This window comes from Pseudopipra pipra, chromosome Z (genome assembly GCF_036250125.1).
Source record: "Pseudopipra pipra isolate bDixPip1 chromosome Z, bDixPip1.hap1, whole genome shotgun sequence".
In the NCBI taxonomy this organism is placed as follows: domain Eukaryota; kingdom Metazoa; phylum Chordata; class Aves; order Passeriformes; family Pipridae; genus Pseudopipra; species Pseudopipra pipra.
The window spans coordinates 17,583,303-17,610,161 of NC_087581.1; the positions used below are offsets into that span (position 1 = coordinate 17,583,303).

Consider the following 26,859-nt stretch of genomic DNA (forward strand, 5'->3'; position numbering starts at 1 on the left):
CTTGCAAGGTCAATAAAAATAAGTTTTGAGGTCAGTAGACACCTCAGTGTTGCAGAAACTGAAAAGTGACTTCTCCATAGCTGGACAATGCAGAGTTGTGCTTTTGTATAGCTAGACACGAGTTGGTAGGTTTGATATCAGAGTGGCTTCTTACTGTATCACATATCTTAGCTGCTCACACCAGAAAGGAATGAGTTAGAATGCTAATGAGGTAAATTGAATAATTTTGCAATAATGAGAATCTCTATAAATGTCATTATTTCTGAGAACTTGCATTTTAGAGATTAAATTGGTAAAGTGTGGCAAACTGTAGTAAAGTATTTTTAATTTTACTTTTAAAAATTAAAATATGGTTTAGGAACCTACTAGTTTTTGATGTACAAGGAAATTAAATTATTTGGTTATAGAGTTTGTAAGTATCACGAGTGTTTTTGTGGTTGTAAACACTGTATATCAAACACATGTATTCCAGTTATTGCAGGCTATACAAATCTGCAGTCTAAGAGTAGTCTTTTTTCTTTCACTGGCACCAGCATAAGTGCTTTCACATAGAAACTTTTATATGTATTTATTTGCTACAATAGTTCCAGTTGGTGCTTTGGTGCTTTAGCTTCTAGTGACAACAAAATACTCATATCAATGAGCACACAATTAAATATTTAAGTATTTGATGATGAGGTTGCTTACATACTGTGAAAGCACATAGACCTCAGTATTTGCTGTTTAGTCTAAAATTTGCTTAGTTAAGCTGGAACTGTGAAAGTAGAACAGGGAAAACTGTTACTCTGTGTTGCTTTTTGCATATGCTTTGCTCTTTCTAACTTGAAAAGTGAACACAGAAACTCTGAGAGTTGAGTAAAAAAATAAATTAATTAGTGACTTAGATGTAAAAAGCTTTGACTTACAGGTAGTCCTTGGTCCCAGCTGTTCCACTTTAGTCTTTTTCTGCTCAAATTAGCTTTGAAAGCAGATCAGATATTGCTGCGGTTCCTTGGCTATGTGAAGTTTCTATAGTTCTTCACCACCAACATCACTCGGAGCTCACCAAAATCAGCTGAAATACGGGGGTTTTTTTCCCCTCAGATCAGTGTTACTGGAAAGTACCTTAACTAATGGGTGTCTCCACAGGCCAGCTTAAAGAAACAAACTTTTGAAGTCGAGTTTTGAAAGCAACCTAACAATGTAAAACAAGAAGGTAATCAGAAAAAAAAAATTTGGCTGTTGAATGGTAAATGATTTCACATTGCTGATACTAATCAACTAAATTCTTGTACTTACTAGTACATGTTGTTTAATATTGTTTAAAAAAGTATGAGTTACCTTTGAAATACTTATCTTAGAATCCTACCCAACTAAACATTAGCTTATTTCTGTGTAATGAAAGATGCCATTTTACAACTTCAGATTTTAGAAGCTATAGAAGCACATACTAATCTGAACAACAATAAAACTTAAGTTTCTATATGCATTACTTTAGCATTCTTTTAAATTTTTTTGAAATCATAGTTCTAATTATGGTTACAATTTATTTCCTATTTTTTACTTCAATACATTTTTAACAAATGGTCAATGTTCTACTAAATAGCATATGTAACATATGTATAATAAAGATATGTGGAAAAGCACACTAGAAGTTTATTTTAAGTATAAACACAAAAGTAAAGAAAAATATAATGACTGATAAACATAAAAAAACCTTTATTATATGTGAAGTTCAAACTAATGAGTCAGAAATGTTTAGAAACTTGTTTCTGAACTTTTTGAGATTTCTAATTTTAAGTATCTCTCTTTGAGCCCTCACACCTTTTAAACAAATTAGGGAACGAAAGTGGAATCATGGGGAGATTTTTTTTTTGGCCTATTAACTATCTACCAACTTCTTCTTAAGGATTATGAGGTTGAAATGCTATTGTAATAATTAATATAAATCACAAAGGAGGAGGCATATCCTCTGTTTTTTATAACGGAAATGACAGTTCTGAATTCAAGATGTATAGGCCTATCACGTTATAGATACAGAGTTGTCTTCAAGCCCTTTTCAGTAATTTTTTCTTTCTAAAGTGGAAATAAGGCAGAATTTGCTTATGGGGTGAGGTATTCAAGTTCAGTTAGTTTACCTGAGTAAAAAATTAAACTTTCAAGTTGGAAAAAAGTGATAACCTACAGTTATTGAAACTTGCTGCCGCAATATATATCTGCTACGTACTATTGGGATTTTAAAGCACAGGAATTTTCTGTGGTATCATTTTGAGTTTTGAGTTCAATGTATCATGCTTCTTTCCCAGGCCAGGCGATGTTCATGTTCTTCATTTTGTTTCCGTAACAATTTTTTTTTCATCTCAGATTAGTTCTTTGGGATTGGTTAAAGCTCAGTCCAAGTGAAAGGTCTGTGTATTCAAATAGAAACTTCAGAACTGTTTTAAAAAAAACATGCGTAAAATTTCAGGATGCAAAAGATGGTTGCCAGATCCTGCTCTTTGGCTGCCAGGCCTATGGTTATATTGTCAGCTGGGCAGCAGTGCCCTTGGGTGCAGTAGCATTATTTGTTATGCTGGGGTCTGTGCTATCATGGCCCTTTAGGGTGCTATTTTCTGAGATCTGAGGGAAAGGAGTCCCTGTTACCCCTTCACGTGGTTGTGTTGACCCTGACTGCCTCATCTCACAGGACTTAGCCATGAGATTATTTATAAAGTACAAAACTTCCTGCTTGACCCAGATCTACGATGAAATGGAAAATACTTTCTCTTTTGGCAACCCTGGCAGACTCTACTGTTATGTACATTTATTTCAGTCTTTGTTAGGTATTTTATTTCCTTGAACTTTCAGTATTTTCTTTATTGTAGCAGGCTGCGCTTCACAAACATCCCTACAAACTATTTGCCTGTTCAGGGTCATGCTGTAGTCACTTATCCTGTCTTATTGAAATTGCTTCTTCTTTTTTCAAGGAAGAGCTTTTGCTCTTTGCTTAGATCCCCCTGATCTTGCCTACCTGGCTGTCCCTCTGAATCCATGCTAACCTATTCCCTTTTATCAGCCTTCCTTTCAAAATGGCATTTTGGTTGTCATCAGCCTAGCTAAAAATGTCAATGAAGTGCCAGGTAGACTGCTAGGGTCCCACAGACTTCCTGGGAAGTCTGCATCAAGTTTTGGCTCTGTCCTTTGCACATGTACACTCCTGTCCCGCCAGTACCTTTTCTTCTTGAGCTTTCACAACAGTGTTTCTTGTGTTCTTCCTAAAGCTGTATTTTAACCCATGAAGAGTAGCATTTCCCCTGCCGGATGACCCAAGAGGCTTTTCTGAACACAATATATGCATTCAGCGTGTCTCCTGATTGACTGTGACATTTGCAGAGGGGTTCAGGAGCTTAGTCTTGTTCTACTCTGATTTTCAACAACACCATCAACTTCAGAGCCATGTTGCCATGTTTAGAGGGGGACCACTTCCACCTTTTTGCAGTGCCTGAAATATTGGGACCTCTGTTCATTCACATCTTGCTCAGATGTGAACTTTGCAAGAGTTTTTGTGTAATTACTTTGTAGATGTGAACAAGCAACTTAACTACAGCAGGAGTTTATTTGTTGTGTTCTATTGATATATCTGCATCCCAGTTTTTCATCTGAGTCTGTGTTTGTGAGACTTCTGTTAGTGAAAGGAATAGGTGGGGTTGTATACATGTATTCACACAGATGCCTTTTCTTATGTTCTTAAAATGTGCTGTCTTGTAGTATAAGTGCAGCTTCAAAGACTGATTTTGTAATTCATATAATAAAATGAGTGGCATATAAATTTTACGATAAAGAGTAATTTTTTAAGGGTGTTAGGATATGCATATACATGAAGTGGGTAATACATTTCACAGACTTTAGCTGACTTTTCTGCAGAAGTTGTAGTCTTGTGTTGACTGTGGCTGAAATACATGAGCATTCTTCCCTAACCTCTGCAAAAGAAACACAGTAAAATAGCAGTACCAGTATTCTTTAATCCTTCAAGTGCTATGCACAGTATTAGCTGTAATTGTCTTCAGACCTTGCATAAGACTGAATTTCCTTTACAAATCTCACACCTGAAATCCTTTTGTAAAATTCATTAAAATGTACTAAAGATCAAAAATAGCATTAGTAGTTTGAGAATATACGTGCAGTTAGTTGTAATAATTCCTTTTATTCTGGAAAATGGAAATGGAAAATGGAAAAGTGGTAAATGAGCGTTTGGAAATGATTTATAATTGAAATGTAATTAATCATCCAGACCAGTCCATAACACTGCTGTGTTTGGTCATATTGCTTAATAGGTGTTCTCCGCAGCTGTGACTTTCTTTTCACTTTGTTTACCATTCGTACCGTTGCTGTCATTTGCTCATTTCTCTTCCCTGTGTGGCTGCCTTTTTGTTCATCTTCCTGCATTATGTTTTTATTTATAAGAGTACAGGTTATTGTGCACTTTCTATCTGCTCACTAAATTCCCTTTGTATGTGGTAAGTTCCCATTTTAAGCTGTTTCTCATACATTTTAAAAATATTCATTACTTCATTCTTGAATTTATTCACATTTTGACAGTAATTGGTAGGAAACTGTGTCTTGAATCAGATAGACCAAAAGAAATCAAAAGAACAGTTGGGAGAAAGCTTCTGCATGCCAGAGCACTGAGCATCCATCAGCTCTCCAAGGAACTGTCATTTGTACTAGTATCATTTACATTTTCATTTTGAAAAAAAAAAGAATGATGAATAATTCTGGTAAGCTTATTGTAGATCCATTTACAGAACAGAGGTTCTTTGTAAAGACATAGTATCTGTTGGGCTTCATAGATGAGAGCAAGGACTGGGAACTGATGGTGGTGCATCCTGCTGCCAGATTAAGAGAGCTTAGGGACTAGAATCACAATGGACATTTAGCAGAGGGATTTTGTCTGTCCATTGAAGGAAATTGCTTCTCAGTAAAATGGTATTTAATTAACTACCACAGTCTCAGATACAGCAGGTTTTCAAAACATAAGGTTTGTGTGAACATATAAACACCATGGACACTGATCCTCAAGAAAGTTGCTGTCATTGTCAGCTGGCAATTCTTTTGGGAATTGTGATGCTTGTATTGCACGTATGTCTTTTTCTTTGATGGAGCATGTTCCCAAAAATGGAAACAATCACCCTGGCTTCATTTCAACAGAAATCTGAAGAAACATATCCTCTTTTGGAATGAAAATAATACTTGCAGACAAGCTCTGTAAAGCCAAATGTATTGTTGTTAAGATGTAAATATAAATAGCAAAATGGAAACAAGATTTTTGACCCCGAGTGCCTAGTCCTTACAGTTTTTTGGGACTTGCTGATTCAGCACTTTAAAAGTTTAATATTGTTTGCTCCTGCATCACTGTAAAAATGGAAATCACTGATCCTGATTATTTTGAGGTTAGTAGAAATCAGAACCGTAGAACAAAGCAGTCTGGGGCCTCGCTTGCTGGTCTTAAAAGTTGAAATGAGTTTCTGTTATGATTTTACAAAGCCTAAAGCATTTTAGATGACTTCAAGTGTATGAATTATTGGAGAAAATATAATTATGTCTGTATGTTAGGTGCAAATATTTAACTTCTTGTATTTTGTATTGATGTATTGTATTGAATAAATATAATGAACTAATGGAAGTTATTAATTTGTCACTCAGCAAAAGTTAATTAACCTCCTAGAAATCTAAATTTGGAAAAAATAAAATTGTAATTTCGAGGGAAAAAGATATTATTTTTAAATATTTACATATTTTCTAAGGTGAAAATAATTATTACAGAAACATTGGAATTCTGACCACAAGGTAACATGAAGACAGACTCCCGCAGCTAAAAGTCTATGCAAAAGAAGGATATCAGCTTTCACAAATTAATGTTCACCTTTAAAGGGGTTCTTTTTTCAATGTCTTCACACTTAACCTTTTTTCCTGCTTCTCCAGGAGAGATGAGAACTTCGTATCTTGCTCTGAAGGTGATGGGCTTCTCCTGCAGCTTATACAAAAATAATTTACGTTTGTTACCTCTAGAGAAGTAGTTCTTCTTTTCTTTGCCTGAAGAACTGCTCATAGTCCCATTGCTTTGCTAACTTAAATACTTCACATATAGCAAAAGCTAGTTTGTTTGGTGGTTACCAAATGGGAAAGAAATGGGGCATCTGTTCCATGAGTGTTTTAAGATAACTGCTGAAAAAAAACTTTAGAAACCCTTGGTTTGAGTAGGTGATGTTTATGTCGTGTTGCTGACAATGAAATGACATGCTGTTAGTAAGTGAAGTACAATATAGTCTCTTCAAAGTACATACACTTCACTAAATAGGTATGCTTTGAAAATGCTTGTTTCATCTTGAAGTTTACAGCAGTGCTGTGCAACTGGAATTTAGGCCATTTGTCATAAATTCACAAAGGCTGCATATACAGTCTATGCATTTAAAAAAAAAGTCTTTAATTGAGTGTTTCTTCCATGAACTCTTACCATGCAGACATAGCAAATCAGCAAGCTAAAAGAGTCCTGGTCCTGAGTTCTGCTGAACATCTGATATTCAGTTTGGGGTAGCTCCATGCATGCATGTGTGAGAGGGGAATCCTGTTTCCATCTGGTGACTGCAAAACATGCTGATATTTTCTAGTCAGCAGGGGCTCTTGCTCACTTTAGGTACCAAAAACATCCCATTCCCTGTTGATGGTCCCATTTCTCCTTTCATTGATCATATGTGCCACAGTCTATTCTAACTGTACATGTTAAACAAAGTTGTTTGAAGGTTAACAGGAAACTTTTTCCAAATAACAGTTTTGTAAATGGTGAAAATCAGTCTAGGGCTCCTGAAGGTCTTTAAAATAGTGTGTATATATATTTTTCTGTTGGAGCAGCAAGCTCCAACAGAAACTCCGTGACATCCAGAACAAGTGGTGGACCGATCTAGCTGAAAAAACTCAATTATGCGCAGATACAGATGATCACAAAGGTTTCTGTGAGGCCTTGAAAACAGCATACGGGCCTACATACCAGGTACAAAGCCCTCTACTCAGTGCTGATGGTCAAACGCTTCTGACAGATAAAACCTCCATTCTGAATCGATGGTCTGAACACTTTCAGACTCTTTTCAGTACCAACCGTGTAGTCCAAGACTCATCAATTCAGTCCATCACACAACTACTGGTGAAGAATGAACCAGATATTACCCCCACTTTAGGAGAAACCCTCAAGGCCATACAGCAGGTGAAAATCGGCAAGGCAGCTGGGATTGATGGAATTCCACCCGAAGTCTGGAAACATGGGGGCCTTGCACTCCACACCAAATTTCACGAGTCTGTGGTATGCTGTTGGGAACTCGGTGAACTACCATCTGACCTTCGTGATGCAGTCATCATCACTTTGTATAAGAAGAAAGGAATTAAATCGGATTGCTCAAATTACCGTAGTATTACTCTGCTCTCCATTGCTGCCAAAATCCTGGCAAGAATACTCTTGAACAGACTAATACCTACTATAGCAGAAGGAATCCTACCTGAACGTCAGTGTGGTTTAAGAGCCAACGGGAGCACCACAGACATGGTATTTGTTCTCAGACAACTGCAAGAGAAGTGTAGGGAACAGAACAAAGGTCTCTATGTAACCTTTGTCGACCTCACCAAGGCTTTTGATACTGTGAGCAGAAAAGGTCTGTGGCAGATTTTGGAATGATTAGGTTGTCCCCCCAAGTTCCTTAAAATGATCATCTCACTCCATGAGGATCAGCGTGGCCAAGTCAGATATGGCAATGCACTTTCTGAGCCCTTTTTAATTAAGAATGGTGTGAAACAAGGCTGCGTTCTCGCTCCTACCCTATTCACAGTCTTTTTCAGCATGATGCTCCAAAGGGCCATAGCAGATCTCAATGATCAGGACAGTATCTACATTTGATATCGTACTGATGGAAGCCTATTCAACCTAAGGCGACTGAAGGCCCACACCAAGACCTTAAATCATCTTGTCCGGGAGCTGCTTTATGCTGATGACGCCGCCTTTGTTGCCCACACAGAAGCAGCTCTGCAGCGTTTAACATCCTGCTTTGCAGATGCTGCTGAGCTCTTTGGGCTGGAAGTCAGCTTAGAGAAGACAGAGGTTCTCCATCAACCTGCACCTCAGGAAGTCCCCCATCATCCCCACATCACCATTGGCCAATCAGAGCTCAAATCAGTCCAACAGTTTAATTACCTCGGTAGCCTCATCTCCTCGGATGGTAAGATTGACGGAGAGATAGACAACAGGGTTAGCAAAGGCATACAGTGCTTTTGGAAAACTCCACAAAAGAGTATGGCATAATAAACACTTGAAGAAAAGTACCAAGATCAGTGTTTACAGAGCCATAGTGTTGTCTACTCTCCTGTATGGTTCCGAATCATGGGTCATCTACCGCCACCACCTGCGTCTCCTAGAGCGCTTCCATCAGCGCTGCCTCCGAACAATCTTAAATATCCACTGGTCAGATTATGTGACCAATACATCTGTCCTAGAACAAGCAGCTATCACAAGTATTGAGGCCATGTTGCTGAGAACACAGCTGCGCTGGGCAGGGCACGTCTCCAGGATGAAGGACCACCGCCTCCCTAAGATCTTGCTTTATGGTGAACTTGCCACCGGCTGCCACAAGAGAGGAGCCCCGAAGAAAAGATACAAGGACTCCCTGAAACAACATCTCAGCCTTGGCCATATTGATCAACATAACTGGTCTACTCTGGCCTCCAATCGGGAGGCCTGGAGACACACCATCTATAACACAGCTGTCTCCTTTGAGAACACACGCAGGATCACTCTCGAGGAGAAAAGGCAACGCAGAAAGAACCGTGTTCTGCAGAATATACCATCTAAAGAGTCTTTCTACTATGCCTTTTGCAATCGGTTATGTCTGTCTCATATTGGCCTCATAAGTCACCAACGTGCCTGTAACAAATGTGGATAGAGCCTTCCCAAATCTTCGTTCGTGAAGCCCAGCCATGATGATATATTTTTTTATTTTTTTAAGAAGTTGATATCAGAACAGTAATGATTTGGTTGTACAACAGAACAATTTTAGAACTCATTATTTATTTTCATCTGAAAGGTTCTTAAATGGGTTTTTCTAAATGTAAATATGTATATATTGGATTTAGTGACTGTAATGGGAATACTCTGAATATTTTGTCTGTAGAGGAGAGGCTCTTCCTTAGAAGAGACTGAAAAATAAAATATTAATTTTATAATATCTGTGCATATCTATGATTAACCATGTTTTTTATTGTGCAAATATAACCTAGTTTCTAATCTTCTTAGGCTGTAGGTAAGGCTGTAGAAATTTAGAAACTAATTCATTAATTCATTTCCTACCCATTCACATTTCAGTTAGTATTTCCTGGCTGGCTTTGACTACCCGTTTGTTATGCCATCGGGCTGTGTAACTTCTGCTAAATGCCTTTATTTTTGAGCTTTTATACAAATTCACTTCAGTCATGACACATTGATTTTCAGATTGTGACGGAAAGGTTTGGAGAAAATATACGCGATAAGAAAGTATATAAATCTAACATATGTAAATACTATCTCATTTGCTGAAAGATCTGTCAGTTACTTAAGATTTCTTGGCCATTTTGCCTGCTTGTAACTCCTGCAAATGTGCATTTGGCTAGTTCAGTGTTTTGTGTAAATGATTTTGTATCTGATTATTCTATGTGAATATTCTGTACATCTGATAAATTCTTTCTGAAGTAATCTTCTGTTTGTTTTAGGAGTTATTGGCTGTTAGTCTTTGAATATATTGTGTTGTATATATATAATCCCAACTTGAAGTATTAATGGTTCTTCAACGTTTCTAAGATCAGTGATCACATGAAAATGAGGTTAAACTGTTCTTACTTGTAACTGCTTCATATGTATGCTCTTACAAGTGAAGTTTCTTGTGTTGCCGTAGCAAAGATCTCAGTATTTATCTGAAAACATGGGAACAAATAATTATGAAGCAAACCAGTCAATATAGTCAATCTTTAGCAGGAAAAAACACTTCCCTAAACTATAAAAGGTTTTAATTACAACTGAAGAGGCCTCAGTGTGATCTTCAGTAGAAAAGTCTATGTAAATTATTTGACAGTGGTGATCTGCCAAAAAAAACCTGGGGAAGAAGGCAAATCAGACAGTTGAAGTTTAATTAGTGTTGTGTGTGCATCACGAATGCAGAGAGGCTTAAAAGCCACCAGAACTATTCCAAATAACATTTTGGGAAATAATTTCTGAGTTTGGCTCTACTGTGTGATTTGACTGTGAGATCTGGAGAATGAATTTTTACATGTTTTATGAAAGCTTGCAGCGGAATAAGAAGTGGACTATTTTTGTTAAAAACACGAGTCACAAGTTGTGGTAGCAGTTAGAAAAATACAATTCAATAATTTTCCATATGTCAATTTATTCAGACAGTGTAGTACTCAAGTTATAGACAGTTTTTTAAAAGGTGCTGTTCTAACAGTAAAATCTAGTAACTTTCCAAAATGGAGAAGAGTAGTAATCCTGAGACTTGTATAGGATCAGACCTAATTAGATTCCTCTTCAGCTTTTCTGGAGATCTTCTGTATGAGAAGAAAGTAATTTTGTAGTTTTGTTTTGCTTTGTAGATAAATAGTTTATGAAATGAAATTATCCATGATATTGTTGGAAAAAATATATTAAAGCAAGTGTATGAAGTATAGTATTATCAGCATGTAGGAGTTATATACTTATAAAACAAGTAAGTATCAATCATATATCTCTCAACACTGATTAAAAATATCTAATCTTGAGGATGTAGGTATGCTACACTATATTCTTTGCCTGATGGCATATCTTGAAAAAATAAAAATGTTGCATTACTTAAAAATAAGATGTAAAGCTAAAGAAGGTACTTCGAAAAAGAACTGCAGTTTCTATACAAGTTCTTATTTTACTGCATTAAATACTTAATAATGAATAATAGTGTGAAGTTTAGCTATTAATCAGAGATGGGTGAAATCTAAGTCCTAACTGATATCAGTTTTAAAATAACTTCCGTTGAAGTACTTGTTGAAAGCATACTGAAGGAATGAACTGCATTAATCACTTCATTATGAAATAAAATGTTTTATGGAGATATTATTTTGTGTTTCCTCAAAATGTCAAATTTCTCCATATCAGCTTGCCAGGAAGGGAAAAAGCTGGTGGAAGAAGCCTGGGGAATGTTGTAAGATTTTTTTTCCCTATGAGGAATGGCAGCCTTGCATATCTTTCCAGTACCTGCTAATTTAAAAAGCAAATTAAAATACTCTTTCTCTACAGAGTAGCTTAATATCTGACAATCAGTCTGTTGTGTACTACCTTACAGTTTGAACGTTTTATTCTTTTTCTTTGACAGTAGTAGAACCAGATGTAGATTCAGATTCCCCGCAGTGGCTCCCCTTTCAATATACTGAGTGTTCGCTATCAGACTGCTACCTACTGGTTTTTGGTTTTTAGCAGAGAAAATATTTAGTTTGCAGGCATGTGTGGAAAAGCTGACATGCATGAGGCAGTTAGCGGTGATTGGAGATGATGTGGCCCGACTGATTTGCAAAGCTAACCAGTGAACTTTCAGTGCTATTTTTTGTCATTAATAATCCAAGTCAACTGTAGAACATGGAAGCTTTTCTTGAAGTTACTGAAATCAAACATTTCATATTGACATCTAAATGGGAATAATTTTCTCAGTATTTTAATCTTTCATTTTTATCCTGTATATATCATTACACTCATGTAAATAAATACAGTTCTTTCAAAACAGTAATATGATCAGCAATTATAAACTTATATGGAAATTTATATGGAAATATGTAATTGACTTTTTCTCTCTTTTTTCTGCTATAGGGCGGATTATACCAGAAAGAAGATTTGTAGAAGCAGTAAATCGTGAAGCATATCAGTATCAAATGGGTGACTTTCCAACAGAATGGGAAGGTAAATCCTGAATATATTGAGTTTACTTCAAGATAATTTTTGCCATTGAATATAGACTGTATTTTTAATGGAATGTCTGACTGTGTGAATAGGTTAGTTGTTATCTTTCATTTTAAGTAATGCAGGCTTTTATTTAACTGCATAACGATTATGAATTCTTAAAGTAACCTCTTTATAAGCACGATAAATTTTGTTTAGGAACTCAGTACTTAGTAAAAGTAAAGCCTGTATGGTCATGATTTATTCCTGTTAAATGTGAAGATATTTGTTCCAGAGAGGGGTATGATTGAATAACCATACAAAATGTGTTAAACCTCTGCATTATGTCTTCACTGTGCTATTTAGTTGTTGGACAGTTGAATTATTGGTGGCACAGTGATGGGGCTTGCTTTTTTTTTTTTTTTGGTAATATTTGGTTTCCTATAGTTTTCCTTGTACAATCTAGTAGGGAGTTGTAGAACCTGTTAATAATTAGCCATTTTATCCCACTGCTACTGATTAAAATCTAGTCCGAGAATTTGGGGCATAATAAAAAAAAATCAGGGAAGTTAGAGCATTTCCTTAGGATCAGCTGATCAGTCTTAAACACTCAAGAAATCCAGGACTTGTTGAGGAAGAAGAGAACCGCCCACCAAGCACACCTTGCACTGCCATCCTGTCACGCAAGAAAAGCAGCCTTTCGTCTTGCATGCAGCAAGCTCCAACAGAAACTCCGTGACATCCAGAACAAGCGGTGGATCGATCTAGCTGAAAAAACTCAATTATGCGCAGATACAGATGATCACAAAGGTTTCTGTGAGGCCTTGAAATCAGCATACGGGCCTACATACCAGGTACAAAGCCCTCTACTCAGTGCTGATGGTCAAATGCTTCTGACAGATAAAACCTCCATTCTGAATCGATGGTCTGAACACTTTCAGACTCTTTTCAGTACCAACCGTGTAGTCCAAGACTCAGCAATTCAGTCCATCTCACAACAACCAGTGAAGTATGAATTGGATACTGCCCCCACTTTAGGAGAAACCCTCAAGGCCATACAGCAGGTGAAAATTGGCAAGGCAGCTGGGATTGATGGAATTTCACCCGAAGTCTGGAAACATGGGGGCCTTGCACTCCATGCCAAATTTCATGAATTTGTGGTATGCTGTTGGGAATTAGGCGAACTACCATCTGACCTTCGTGATGCAGTCATCATCACTTTGTATAAGAAGAAAGGAATGAAATCAGATTGCTCAAACTACCGTGGTATTACTCTGCTTTCCATTGCTGGCAAAATCCTGGCAAGAATACTCTTGAACAGACTAATACCTACTATAGCAGAAGGAATCCTACCTGAACGTCAGTGTGGTTTCAGAGCCAACAGAAGTACCACAGACATGGTATTTGTTCTCAGACAACTGCAAGAGAAGTGTAGGGAACAGAACAAAGGTCTCTATGTAACCTTTGTTGACCTCACCAAGGCTTTTGATACTGTGAGCAGAAAAGGTCTGTGGCAGATTTTGGAATGATTAGGTTGTCCCCCCAAGTTCCTTAAAATGATCATCTCACTCCATGAGGATCAGCATGGCCAAGTCAGATATGGCAATGCACTTTCTGAGCCATTTTTAATTAAGAATGGTGTGAAACAAGGCTGCGTTCTCGCTCCTACCCTATTCACAGTCTTCTTTAGCATGATGCTCCAAAGGGCCATAGCAGACCTCGATGATCAGGACGGTATCTACATTCGATACCGTACTGATGGAAGCCTATTCAATCTAAGGTGACTGAAGGCCCACACCAAGACCTTAAATCATCTTGTCCGGGAGCTGCTTTATGCTGATGACGCCGCCCTTGTGGCCCACACAGAAGCAGCTCTGCAGCGTTTAACATCCTGCTTTGCAGATGCTGCTGAGCTCTTTGGGCTGGAAGTCAGCTTAAAGAAGACAGAGGTTCTCCATCAACCTGCACCTCAGGAAGTCCCCCATCATCCCCATATCACCATTGGCCAATCAGAGCTCAAATCAGTCCAACAGTTCAATTACCTCGGTAACCTCATCTCCTCGGATGGTAAGATTGACGGAGAGATAGACAACAGGTTAGCAAAGGCATACAGTGCTTTTGGAAAACTCCACAAAAGAGTATGGCATAATAAACACTTGAAGAAAAGTACCAAGATCAGTGTTTACAGAGCCATAGTGTTGTCTACTCTCCTGTATGGTTCTGAATCATGGGTCATCTACTGCCACCACCTGCGTCTCCTAGAACGCTTCCATTAGCGCTGCCACCATACAATCCTAAACATCCACTGGTCAGATTATGTAACCAATACATCTGTTCTAGAACAAGCAGCAGTCACAAGTATTGAGGCCATGTTGATGAGAACACAGCTGCGATGGGCAGGGCACGTCTCCAGGATGAAGGACCACCACCTCCCTAAGATCTTGCTTTATGGTGAACTTGCCACCAGCTGCCGCATGAGAGGAGCCCCGAAGAGAAGATACAAGGACTCCCTGAAACAACATCTCAGCCTTGGCCATATTGACCAACGTAACTGGTCTACTCTGGCCTCCAATCGGGAGGCCTGGAGACACACCATCTATAACGCTGCTGTCTCCTTTGAGAACACACGCAGGATCACTCTCGAGGAGAAAAGGCAATGCAGAAAGAACCGTGTATTGCAGAATACACCATCTAAGGAGTCTTTCTGCTGTGCCTTTTGCAATCGGATATGTCTGTCACGTATTGGCCTCATAAGCCACCAGCGTGCCTGTAACAAATGTGGATAGAGCCTTCCCAAATCTTCATTCGCGAAGCCTAGCCATGAACTGATCAGTCTTACAAGAAATATGGAAAGGAAAGAGGGAGTATATGTTGGCCTTTGAGGTTGGTAAGAACTTGAGCCAAGTGTGAGGTTAAATGTAGCTTGAAATCCAGGACTCTGTGGCATAAGCAAGGAACCCCTGAAATAGTTCACCGAGGCTATCCATCACTAAACATGCTTTTTGGGGAGAAAAATTCCTAGGCATCCTCCAGAATTTGGTAATTTTAAAGCAAACAACTTCTAAGCAGTATGTATTTAAACTATTGAATTCTGCTTGCTGTAACTTTGCATGAATTCAAAAATTGATTAAAAGTATTTGTGGATGGAAAAAATTGTTCTGATATACAGATGTTACTGTGGTTTAATTTGTTGGTGAGCTGCAAGTGAATGGAGGCTACAACTCATTTTGAGGAAATATCTTGATATATTTGCTTTACCTCTTGGTAAAAATTCGCTTTGCTTTATGCTCGATGTTTATCTCTGAGGGAGATGATACTGAGCTTAGAGAAAACTTCAGTCCTGTTATATCCCTTCAGGGAGTCAGTAGAGAAGTATAAAATGTTCTCATCTCGAATTTTATCATTGTCATTACATTGTCAATTCCTAGGATTTTTGTTGTGCTCAACTGAGGCTTGTATGAACAGCTGAAAGCTTCTCAAATGTGCTTCAAGCCTATTAGCAGCATTTGCCAACTATAGTAAAACCACTGTATCAACAGTTTCCATCTTCTACTTCTGCAGTACCCACAGTTGGTTGGCAAGTCTTAGTCTAGTTGCTCCTGGTTCTTTTGTCAGTCCAAGATAGCCGTCTTCTGAAGGAGAGCAGCCGCCTGGTAGGCTTGTCCTTATTAAATCATCTGGTACTTGAATGGGTATCTACTTAATCCAACTTTCTGAAGGTTGTCTTCTTCCTCATCCAAAAGTTCTTCAACCACCACTGCTCATCTTAGTTCTGTGTCACTGTCACGCAAACAACTCTGCAACACAGACACCAGGAAGCATATATAAAGCCTCAGGCAGCGCTGCTCTACTGTGAATGAAGACTCATCCAAGACCTGCTGCTGCTTTTTAAAGTCAAAAAATGTAATTCAGCAGTTTCTGTCTGCACTTGGCTGGAATTAATAGGAAACAACATGGACAATCAGACTGTCTCAGATGGGTGTGGGCTAGATCTCCTTTCACAAAGGGTCTGGGACTGGCTCAACCAACTTGCTATGAAAACCCATTGCTTAGGATTGCTGAAATCTGTGTTGCACTAAGAAGCCTGTGCTTTGTCTCTCTTCAGAAACTTAGCACAAATCCTTGTGATTTGACAGTGTGGTGCCTGGGAGGGTACAGCTTTTTGGAAGGTTGTTTGTGGCAAGACAGGGACCTTAGAGTCAAATGTCAGGCACCTGCATATGGACTTGCCTAAACAGCTGCAGCTGCCAGATTAGATATGCACTTTTCAAATCAAGGCATCCTGTTCTGGTTTGCTTTAAAGAAGGGGAGATGAACTGGCCAGTCCCATTTTTTTGAGGTACTTTTACAGTTCTAATGGTTAACTTCCTCATCTTTGTACCTGTGGGGTTTTTTATTTGTGATTTTGTCATCAAATAGAAAGAATTCACAGAGGAAAGGAAAATTTGCACTGTGCAGATCGGGTAATAGTCTTTTCCCCTTAAGTATTTCTCCTGGTTTCAGCCGAGGATGGGGTTAATTTTTTACAATAGCCAGGAGGGGATGTGGCTGAGGGGACATGGGCAGACCCTAATGTTATTCTATACCACCTCACCTCATCACCAGGCAGGGGGGAAGTAACTCTGGCTTCTGAGAATAAGGGCATGGCTTCTGGTTGGGAAAAAAACTGGGCACATCTGTTGGGTCATTGAGCATTTTACATGTAAATCACCCTTTCTTTTGTACACTTTTGTTACTAATATTGTTGCTGTTACTGTTCATTGTCTTGTCTCATTGCTGTTTCCAGTAAATTGTTGTTATTTCAGCCTATGATCTTTACCTTCTGGGCCTCCAGTTCACCTCTCCGGCCACCCAAGGGGCAAGGAGGATGGCAGAGAGAGAGGGAGAGGGAGCAAGCAGCAGTGTGATTTGGAGAGTCTCTTTGGGAGAACTAAATTGGAGAGTACCATTCCACTACAGTACTGAATTTCTCTAGGAAGAAGAAATACATGCATGTTTTTTCCCCCTGTGCATTCATTGAGCAGAATGGGTGTGTAGTGCATGCTTCAGAGAGAGAAAGTATGGGAATTCCAGAAAAAAGGTTAACCTGTATTTTTTTGTCCAGTGTCAATTTAAACATCACAAAGTTTTGTGGACGTATAATTTTAAAAACCCAAAATTGGTACTTCTGCTGTGGGTATAGAGGCTGTTCAAAGAACTATTATGCTTTTGCTACCTATTGGAGTGTGAGTTGGGGATGTAGGATGTTCTGAATTTCAGTTCATCACTACTTCTTTTCTGCCTCCTGTAAAAGAAAAATTCTCAATGAATAAAAAATGGGAAAGAACAGAAAGTGTAAATAGTTTAAATAATACTATAGAGGCTACTTTATCTGAGTGGGAACAATTTAATTCAAGATTTTTAGACATGCTTTGCTGAAAGGCTCATTACATTTCTGTCCCTATTCTTCCCTCTTTAAGACTGGTCTAGAAGTTTCCCAGGCCAATGGGACCTGTACTGAACTTTCACTCTATATATTTTGTCAAGACTCTTAAAAATATCCCAATGTATTCTTTCTGTGGGTGTTCACTTTATAATCCATGCTGTCATGGATGCTTATCATTCCAGCAAATAGCCTGAGACTTTGCAGAAGGAGTTCTAAAATGCTTGATGTTTCCTCTGAACAATAGAAGATGAATATAAGGTTAGAAGGTTGTATAGTATTTCTTACTTCTGTTTTCTCTTTACTCTTGGACTCTCTGCTTGGCACGTGCTTACATCTCCAGGGGCCTCCTCTCCAAACCCTGTGTATGTACTTTGACATCCATGGCCTCTCCACCACAGTTTTGGCTGGCTCAGCAATAGCAGTCTCCTTGCCTATCCTTCTCAGGCTTTTCACTTTAAGGACTGTGCTGACGTTTCTGTTGCCTTATCTCCTCTCCTTTTTCTTGGGATCTGTGGGATCACTTATGGATAATTCTTAATGACCACCTGATTTAAAAACTCCCTTTCCTTCTCCATGTTACCTTACATCACACTGTATGAACTAGAAAAAGAAACCTCTTGTGACCTAAATTAATAAAAGTACCATCCCTGGAAATACTTAGGGGCATGAGTTGTCTGAGGGGAACTTGCACAGAACCAGGGACAAGGGATAGTGTAAGGAGTGGGAACAGGCTGTAGTGAAATTTGAAGAGGATCTTGGTTAAATCTCATTGTATACCTAAGACATTCAACTTGGACAGCTGGACTGATTTTGGTGGTGTGTTTATGAAGTTATAAACACATAATACGGTAACAGAGATCAAGCAGAAAGCAATAAAACAAGTGCATAAACCAATCATCCAGATTACAGACTCTGGAGAGGATGTTTATGTATTATTCTTGGGAGCTTACTGAATTTAGCAACAAGGGTTTACTCCTGAAGAACTTGTCTAGAAATTTTCTCCTAAAGCTGTTAGTTTTAAGTGCTCTGCAGGATTAAATTTCCTACCTTCTCAGACCTGTGAATTTTACAAAAGTTTTGAAATGTCCATTAAGGCTTTCATAAAACTGAAACACAATCCCATGTGGTATCCTTAGTATTAGCTCTTTGTACACGTAAAATTCAGTTAATTTGTATTGTAAAAATCTAAAAGTGTATTTCCTTTTGTACTATAGTTTTGAATTTAGAACACAATCCATATGTATATAATATAAATATTGCCTGTTTTTGTTCAGGCGAAGCCTACATTTTACTACAAAGTGGGAGTGCCTGCTTTTCCCTAGGCATGTATGGATGCACACAATAGATAACTGTTCTGTGTGCTAGTTCTGAATGTTCACCCACTGTAGAATGTGTAATTTACCTCCTCAGGACATGTCAATAGTGCTCCTGAGAGGAGAGTTTTACATACTACAGAGATTCATGAGATTGCATGCTTCATGCGGCATTTTTTGCCATCTACTCCTAGTAACTCTTTTTTTTTTTTTCCTGGTAATATTTAGTGATTAATGGGAGTCTTAATTTGCATGTTCACTTTCACGGTCATTACAGTGTGTTATCTGCCAGTAGGAGTCTTAAAGTTCAATGAAAATCTCATGCATACTAATAGGAATGCAAATGATCGCTGTTGAAAGAATGCAAAAGTGTTGAGGTAGGAAATGTCCAGCTGTCTTGCAAAATTCCTTTTAGACAAAGGTAGCATTAAAATGCATACAGAATGCAGGAAGTGCCATCCAGATAAAATTAGAAACAGTAGTTTTAAATGGAGTCAGTGAATCATTTTGCCAAAGCTTTGCAGTGTAGGGAAGCACTTTGGTTGCACTCAGGACGTACGTGTTACCTTCTCTGTCAGGTTTAAAACATCTTGACTGTCAATGGTGAAGGCATTTCGTTTTGTTAGCTTGGGGAATGGGAGTGTTCATGTGGAATTTTTTTCCAGCTATAATTGTCACTGGATATTTGTCTGTTAAGTATATGCACATGTGCATATTTTGCCCAAATAATACATAATAAAGCACCTACCTACCTACCTTGTTTCCATCAACAAATATTTGACTGTGGTATAAATCTGTTCAGTAATTTAAACCTGCATGACCAAAAATATAATGAAAGTTGTAAAAAAAGATGTGAGAGCTTTTTCATTACTCAACTGTATACACTGACTATGTTTTCCAAAGAGAATGCAAAATGTCTTAATTTCAATGTATCATTTACTTGGATTTTGTTAAAGCTAGTGCAACCTCAGTAGTAAATGGCTGGTTATATTTTTGTATACATTCATTCTTCCTTTGTTATCATGAATTTCTCTTATGCCTGAGCTATGTGGTGTTGGTGCTTTTTTGAACCATGTGTTGGGTGCTCAAAATTTTATTGATAACTTAAAAATTTGAATGGTTTTTTAAATTTTTTCTGTCTGAAAGAGAACCACCTGAAAACTGGTGGAGATTGAATATATTAGAGTCCTCCTATTCTGCTTCCCAAAGATTGAGGAATGGTCAGGTGAATTATTAGTAAAATATATTGCTTTTGAAAGACTGATAAAACTGTTACATGCTAAAGTTCAGTATATTAAAATGTACTGAATTCAGATGATGTTTTCTTTGCTTTTAATCTTATAATGTATCTTGAGCCGTGCTTTATGTAGAATATTTGTGTGATGTATTTACACAGAGGAATATGATATATTAAAACTAATTAGCTTGATTTTATGGGTATAAAAAGATTTTAGTAAGTTTTCTTACTGTGTTTCTCCCTCAACTATGTTGCAGTGAAGAAATCTTTCATTAAATAATGATTTTTCTAATGCAGTTCATTAAAGATGTTAAAATTAATTTACCTCTAGTAATTTGGGAAATGGTATCAATATTTGTGCCATCAAGTTTTATTTACAGTTAGATTGAAAAAGATTTGTACTCTGACATTTATTAGAAAAAAGGAAGGTTGATAGCTTCTATAAAACTGTGCATTCAAGTGTTTGCTATAACTGGAAAGAAAAAATAGCACCATATTAAACTGTGTGCATTATTTATGTATTTAAATAGATGCAGTCTGATAATAGAATGTTTGATACAAGAAATCTTCCTAAATATATAGTTTATTTTGTTGCTTTTGAGTGTTGGTACTAATTGAGAACTATTAATGACTTAAAATGTGTTGTGTAATGCTCCTTGCTTCACAGCTTCTGTTCACAGGAGGTGTGTCATTGTGTTACCCTTCACTGTTCTGTTTGTGGCTTGTTGAACTGAGGTAGATAAGCAAATGATAAAATCTTTTGCTAGAAGTATTCCATTCATCTGAAAATCATTAATCAAATAACTACTAAAAGTCACAGCTTCTATTGAAAGAAAATCTATTGTGAGGGTTATATTTCAGCAGTAGTTTCTAACTGCAGCTTAATTTTTGTAGGATTTTAAATTTTTTCTTTAATGCTCAGTAATTGTAATCAGGTGAAGTTAAAATGCAGCTGGTGTTTTAAGAAAATACTGGCAACTTTAAAAAAAAATATTTTTATGTGCTGAGAGCTGTGGGACTGAAAACAGTGGTACTGTCCTTCCATAGGTCAGAAGCAAGGCATGGCAAGGTAGAAGATAATACTTTGTTGGAAGTAATCTGTTAAATTTTGATGGTTTAAAGCTTAATTTTTTATGAAACATTTTAAACTACAACTTTTCCTTTTTTTTCCCTCCTGCTCTATCTTTTATTGATTAGTGTCTAGTATACATACTTCACTATACTTGAAATCTCTACTACTTTCTTGCTTTTCTGGATGATGCTGGAACTGTTGCTGAGTATAGACAAAGTAAAGTTCTGTCAGAAGGAAAATCTTATGTGATAAGATTTTCTCCAGTAGCATTGTTCATTATTTTTACAAAGAGTGTCTGCAAGAGTATCTGCTGAGAAGTGGCAGTCTCAGTTTAGTCTCTGACTTTGCCAGATTTTGCATTTTGAAATCCTTGGAGAATATAAATGTTTGAAAGAGTTATGGGTACATGCAAAATGTCCTCTAATTCTATAGATTTAATGGAAAGGCACTTAGTTTTATTTTGAATTACCTTAATGGGCTGTTTTTCATTCCTTTAACATAGAACTTTTGCAGAAAGGGTGATGTAGTCTGTTCAGAGCTGAGTTACTCCCCCACAATGGCAAATTTGGGTCTCTTTTTTGTTAGGACCTCTGAGAAGAGCTGGCAGGGACTGCTTTAAAGGAAACTAGTTTGAGAATGTTATTTAAAAGTACACATCTTCAGGAAGCATCAACTGATAGACAAGAACCAAAAATAATACCTTGCTTCATATCATTACAGGTATTTTAACATTAACCTTTACCATTAATCGAGGGTGTTGGCCTTGTCATCATGGCTAAATTCCAAGCTATGTCATGCCATTTCATCTCTCTTAAATTGGTATTATGTTAATTGGAAGCTATTCCTCCTAAAACCAGTTTCATACTGCTGCTGAAGCAGAGTGGTGTTAGTGTTTCACCTTTTATGTAACTGCATTTTCAGTAACGAGGTGATGTTATGGCTCTGTGCAAGTTTTAATGTTTTTGACTTGTCTGACTCATTCCCTGGTTCCCCTCAAAATATAGCACAGATGGTATTAGAAAATTAAAATTTGGAATAGTTCCCTCTTAAAGTGTTTCTGAAACTTTATAGGTGGCTACAGGTGAGGCCAGAAATTTGATTGGGTGATAACAAAGTGTCATTTTTGCTCTAATTTTCAAGCACAGTAACAAAAATCTTAATTATCCAAACAAACAGATGAAATAACATTTTGCCGTATCTCAGCACCTGGAACTGGCTTTCCTTATGTTTATCATTCTCTTTATTACTGGCCACTTGTATTCTGCTACTCATTAATCTGAAAAATATGACCAGAAAAGACAAACATCACTGAAATTTCCACCCCAGAACCTGCCAATTGTGTAGATTGAAAAGGCATGAAAAAATGTGACAGTAGTGATATTTCTAAAGAGTGATGAATATTATCTTGTACAAATCAGGTAATTTCTCTAAATAATGCCAGTAATAGTTGGAGCTATTTCATATAGTCATAAACTGAATAAAGTGAGACCTGACGGAGCCTGCAGGAGGGTCTCTGGTTTGCTGCCTCCTGTCAGTCCCAGCTGACATCAGTGGTAGTGATGGGAGTGGGCATATGTCTGTTGGTTTTGCTTCGGAAAGGCTGAGCCACAGGACAATTGTCATTGCCACTGACTCCATTCCTCTTCTATCTTTTCCAGCATTAATTGACTGAGATGGAGGGATCCTTCCCTCAGTCACAGTACCTGCCCCTCTGTGCAGTGGGTAATCCCACACGGTCGCAGGACGTACTGCAGTCCAGGCTCTGCAGCCCCTCAGTCAGGTTTGGGCCTGTGCCTTTCATGCCTGTAAAGGAATTCTAGTTGGCACTAATATAAAAAGGTTTTTGGCTTTAAGAATGCCAGAAGCATATACAAGAGTCCATTTTCTCCAGAGTGGCTTAAGGCTGTACATACTTTTCAACAGTCAGCTTGTCATTTTCAGGGTGAATCTCAACAACAGGCCTGTGCAATGAGCCCTGCTTTTTAAGCCTTGTTTTGACAGCCAAGGTGGTATGTAAACTGTGTCCAGGCTCTCCACACAGAGGTGACACCATTCCGCACACCCTTCTTCTTTGAAGACTGAGAGTATTGACACAGGAAATAACATCTTCTGTCTACCTTTTGGGAAATGACATGGTTTGCCAGGTTGTGTCAAATTTTATAGTAATTTTTTCATAATTGCTTATTTTCTGCTACAAATTTGTCATAAGTTTGAGTTTTAATATTCTGCAATCTCTGAAATAATCCATTTGATTTTTTTTCAGCATGGATAAGAAAAAAAAGAAAGGATCCACCCACCATTGAGGTGAGAAGAAATGTCTTTAAATTTTCAATTGTTATAATGAAACTACAATAATTAATTTATAGTGGACTCTTCTCTGCAGTAACTTGACCCTTTTGGGGAAAAATTTAGTATGTTCCTTGCCTAATTGATGAAATTATACACAGACTAGATATCTAACACTTAGAAAAAAATTAAAACAAGTGGACATACAAACTCCGCTGTTCTTTAGTCATCATCTGTGTGAATTCTTTTAAGAGGGTCTACATAGGTTTTTTAAAATGATCATGGCGATTCAAGAGTCTCTTTAATTAAACAAATTTTGAAATTACTGCCATAACTTTTTAAATTCAGGTCCTCTGTGCATTAATGGAAGGGTTTTTTCATGGTATTTGACATTAAAATGCAGGTTCCAAATCTATCTGCCAGTGGATTCATCAAAACAGGAAAACTAATTTTACAATGCTAATGAGATGGGGGAGTTGCAGCTATGTCTTTTTCCATAAGATGACAGAGGGAAATGTCTCACAGTCTTTCATGCTGGTAAGTTTGTAAAGGGAGGAACAAGTTCGACTGCTGATCTCTGTTATACAGATGCACACACACACATACACAACTTGCCAGGATTGCTATTACAAGTTGCTAAGCACCAGCTAGGAATGAGAAGGTAGATGAGGACGTGTTTTGCTATGGAAGGTTCAAACTGACATCCGTGGAGGCAGATACTTGACTTGCATCAGGAATCTGTGTCAAGTTCAGTGAAGCTATGTTGGCATCTCTAGCCAAAGATTTGGCCACTGAGATCTGGAATGCACTGGTTTGTGAAAAGTTGCCCTGACTGCCTGTGTGTTGAGATAACCTGGGGAAGGTTGTCAGCTGATGTTTAGAAGATGTACTTCATTGAAACATGCTCCCACATAAGATACAGCTTTTCAACTAAATCTCTCTGTCCCTGTTTCACACTTGCCACTGAGGCTGTAGAGACAATAAGGGCTATAATACACCCGTGAATGAAAGAAGTTTAATTTAATTTATCCTTAAAGCTATTTGGGGAAGCACTAAGTGTGAGTTCGTTTTTTTTAAATTTTTTTCCCTTCCCTCCTCACCCTAGTTACTTGTGCAGAATCATAGAACTAATACTACAACAGTTGTTCCATCGAAGTGTGGACTGAGTTCCTGAGCTTTGGCTCATACTAACTGCACGCATACAACTTTTATTGTTGAAATTACCACTTAATGTGATATTTGAAGATGAGAGGTGTTGTGAGTCTTTTGTTTTATCATTTCTGTGAGCCAGACTGTTATGATATTTGTGATGAGATAAACCTGTTCCAAGAAGGGCAGCCTTGGGTCTGGAATTGGCGCAATAAAGCTCCTCCTGGTGTAGAGATGTTGGTTCATTTTTGAAATAGGGAGCAAGGAGTCTCCACAGGTGAGAGAACTGTGGAACAATGGTGTTCTAAATATTTTACCTTCCAGAAAAAGCAATTTATGGAGAATGAAAGATTCCTGGAACTAATGGTGGATTCAGAGTTACAGGACTGCTTATACTTTCAGTTTCATGAGGTAATAGATCTGAAGAATAATTTAGAAGCTAAGTACTTTACCTGCAGGGCTGTATGTTGACCTTAACTGAGCAGAAGTGATAGACTAGGAATTTAAAAATAGTTATCTTTTCAAGTAATCTCTAAAGTGTTTTCTTCCTGTATAAGAAAAAATAGTTCAAATATATGTATGTTAAAAATTCTTGCTAATACTTTGAAAATAATGCTGCAGTCATATTTTAAATGATAGTGCAGCCTTATTTTTTTCTCTGTATTAGTGTAGGGCAATATCTATGATCTACTTTTCTCCTAATGTGAAACTACTGTATTACAAACCCTTACACTACCATATCATTATAAATATAATTATAGTAGTGAAGTGCATATCGAATATTATTTGATCCCTGTTTGTAGGACTGATTGGCTTTTGTGTTTTACCCACATAAACTTTACTGGCTGCTATTCTGTATTATATACCCTTTTTGACTGTAAAGATGATACAGTAAACAGCTGTTTGACAGCTATGGAACAAGGGAATATTTGTGACCATATTTCATGTTGGAACCCTATATAACAAATCTCTTTGTTCTTTCATGTATTTCTCATGAGACTAAACTATTTCTAAAAAAGGATGTAAAGCCTACAAATTTTGCATTGTTGCTTTAATGACGTTTTGCTCTCATATTCTAGCATCACAAAACATCATTATAGTTCCTAAAGCATAAGTTTCTGGACCTGTGCCCATGTTCCTACCTTTGCAGCCTGTAATACCACTTTTTTAGATGGTTTTCCTTTTTTTTCTGTCCTCTGCCCTTCTTTATTAAAATTTCTGTTCCACTTCTGTTAGCCTACCATCCCCCTTTTGTACTGTATGTTTGGTTTTTCTATATTTGTCAAATTTCTCTTTTATTCAACTCTTGGCTATTGATATTAGAGGTTGCCAGACTGCTCAGGTTATCAGGTCTCATAATGAGCTCTATGATCAGTTTTTAATTGAAAATATTGCAGAGATATGGCTTCACAAATCATCTGGATCTTACTGATCACACTGATGACCATATTTTGGGAACTAATAATCTGGTAAATACTGTAGGCTAACAAAATGTCATTCATAATCATCAGGACATGTCAGTCAGTTGAATGAGAATGAATGTGAATTGTCCTTCCTTACCAGTAGTCCGAGTAGTTGGGTCGTGACACCTTGCTTTACATCTCTTTCTTTAGTTTCTCTCTCTCTCTCTCTCTCTCTTTTTTTTTAATGGAAGAATACTCCAGTGACTTCACAAGTCAACTTGTTCAGTGTTAAATGTGCCACGTCCTTAATGGTTTGTTTCTGCCTTGTTCCCCCGCACCTTTTTCCCCATTTTTGGAAGAAGTCACTTAGACTTCTGTATCTGGCTAGACATAACCCAAGAATTATGCTTATCACCTTGGTTATTTCTAACCTGACCAGTTACATCAGGCATTTTAGTGCTTGTTATAGGTAAATTAAACTAGGCTGAAATATAGCAGCAAAAATTTATTAAAGATTTATATAAAATGCAAATAAGCAAAACAGCACGCTGGGCGGCCGGGGAGACCCCTGCTCCACTCACGGCCCACAAGCGCAGTGGGCAAAACCAGTAACCTTTGTACCCTTATCAATTCCCCTCCCATAGTCACTTGTTATCTCTCTATTGGATCCAAGTTCGCAGGTCTGGTTCTGGTTGGTTCTTTTGCAGGCCCGCTTCAGTTGCCAGGTAATTTTCTATCCATAGTTTTAATTAGTCCTTCGTACTTGAGGCCTAGTGTGTGGGTCCCTCCAGATGTCCATCTTGGATCCTCTTTATCGTCCTCGTACTTGACCCTTTGATCCTTGTCCTTCCCTTCGTCACTTTAGTACACTTTTAGTCAATATACTTTTAGAAAAACAAGATACAAAATACTTATTCAGCAAGGCATAATAATTTGTCTTGTCAGCTTAAGAACTGGAAGCTGCAGGACTATCAGCCTATACTACTGACAGGTTAATTAACCATTCTGCAACTTACAGTCCTCCAGCCTTAACAGAACATTGATTACA

General features: G+C 37.7%; 1 protein-coding gene across 1 annotated transcript in view; it reads left to right on the plus strand.

Moving 5' to 3' along the window:
* The window catches only part of NDUFAF2 (NADH:ubiquinone oxidoreductase complex assembly factor 2), a 53,872-nt gene that overhangs the window by 16,452 nt on the left and 10,561 nt on the right, over positions 1 to 26,859 (plus strand). Inside the window, exons 2-3 of the mRNA XM_064643193.1 lie at positions 11,858 to 11,947; positions 23,237 to 23,277. Coding sequence (XP_064499263.1) covers positions 11,858 to 11,947; positions 23,237 to 23,277 — 131 coding nt within the window. The remainder of the gene's footprint in view (positions 1 to 11,857; positions 11,948 to 23,236; positions 23,278 to 26,859) is intronic.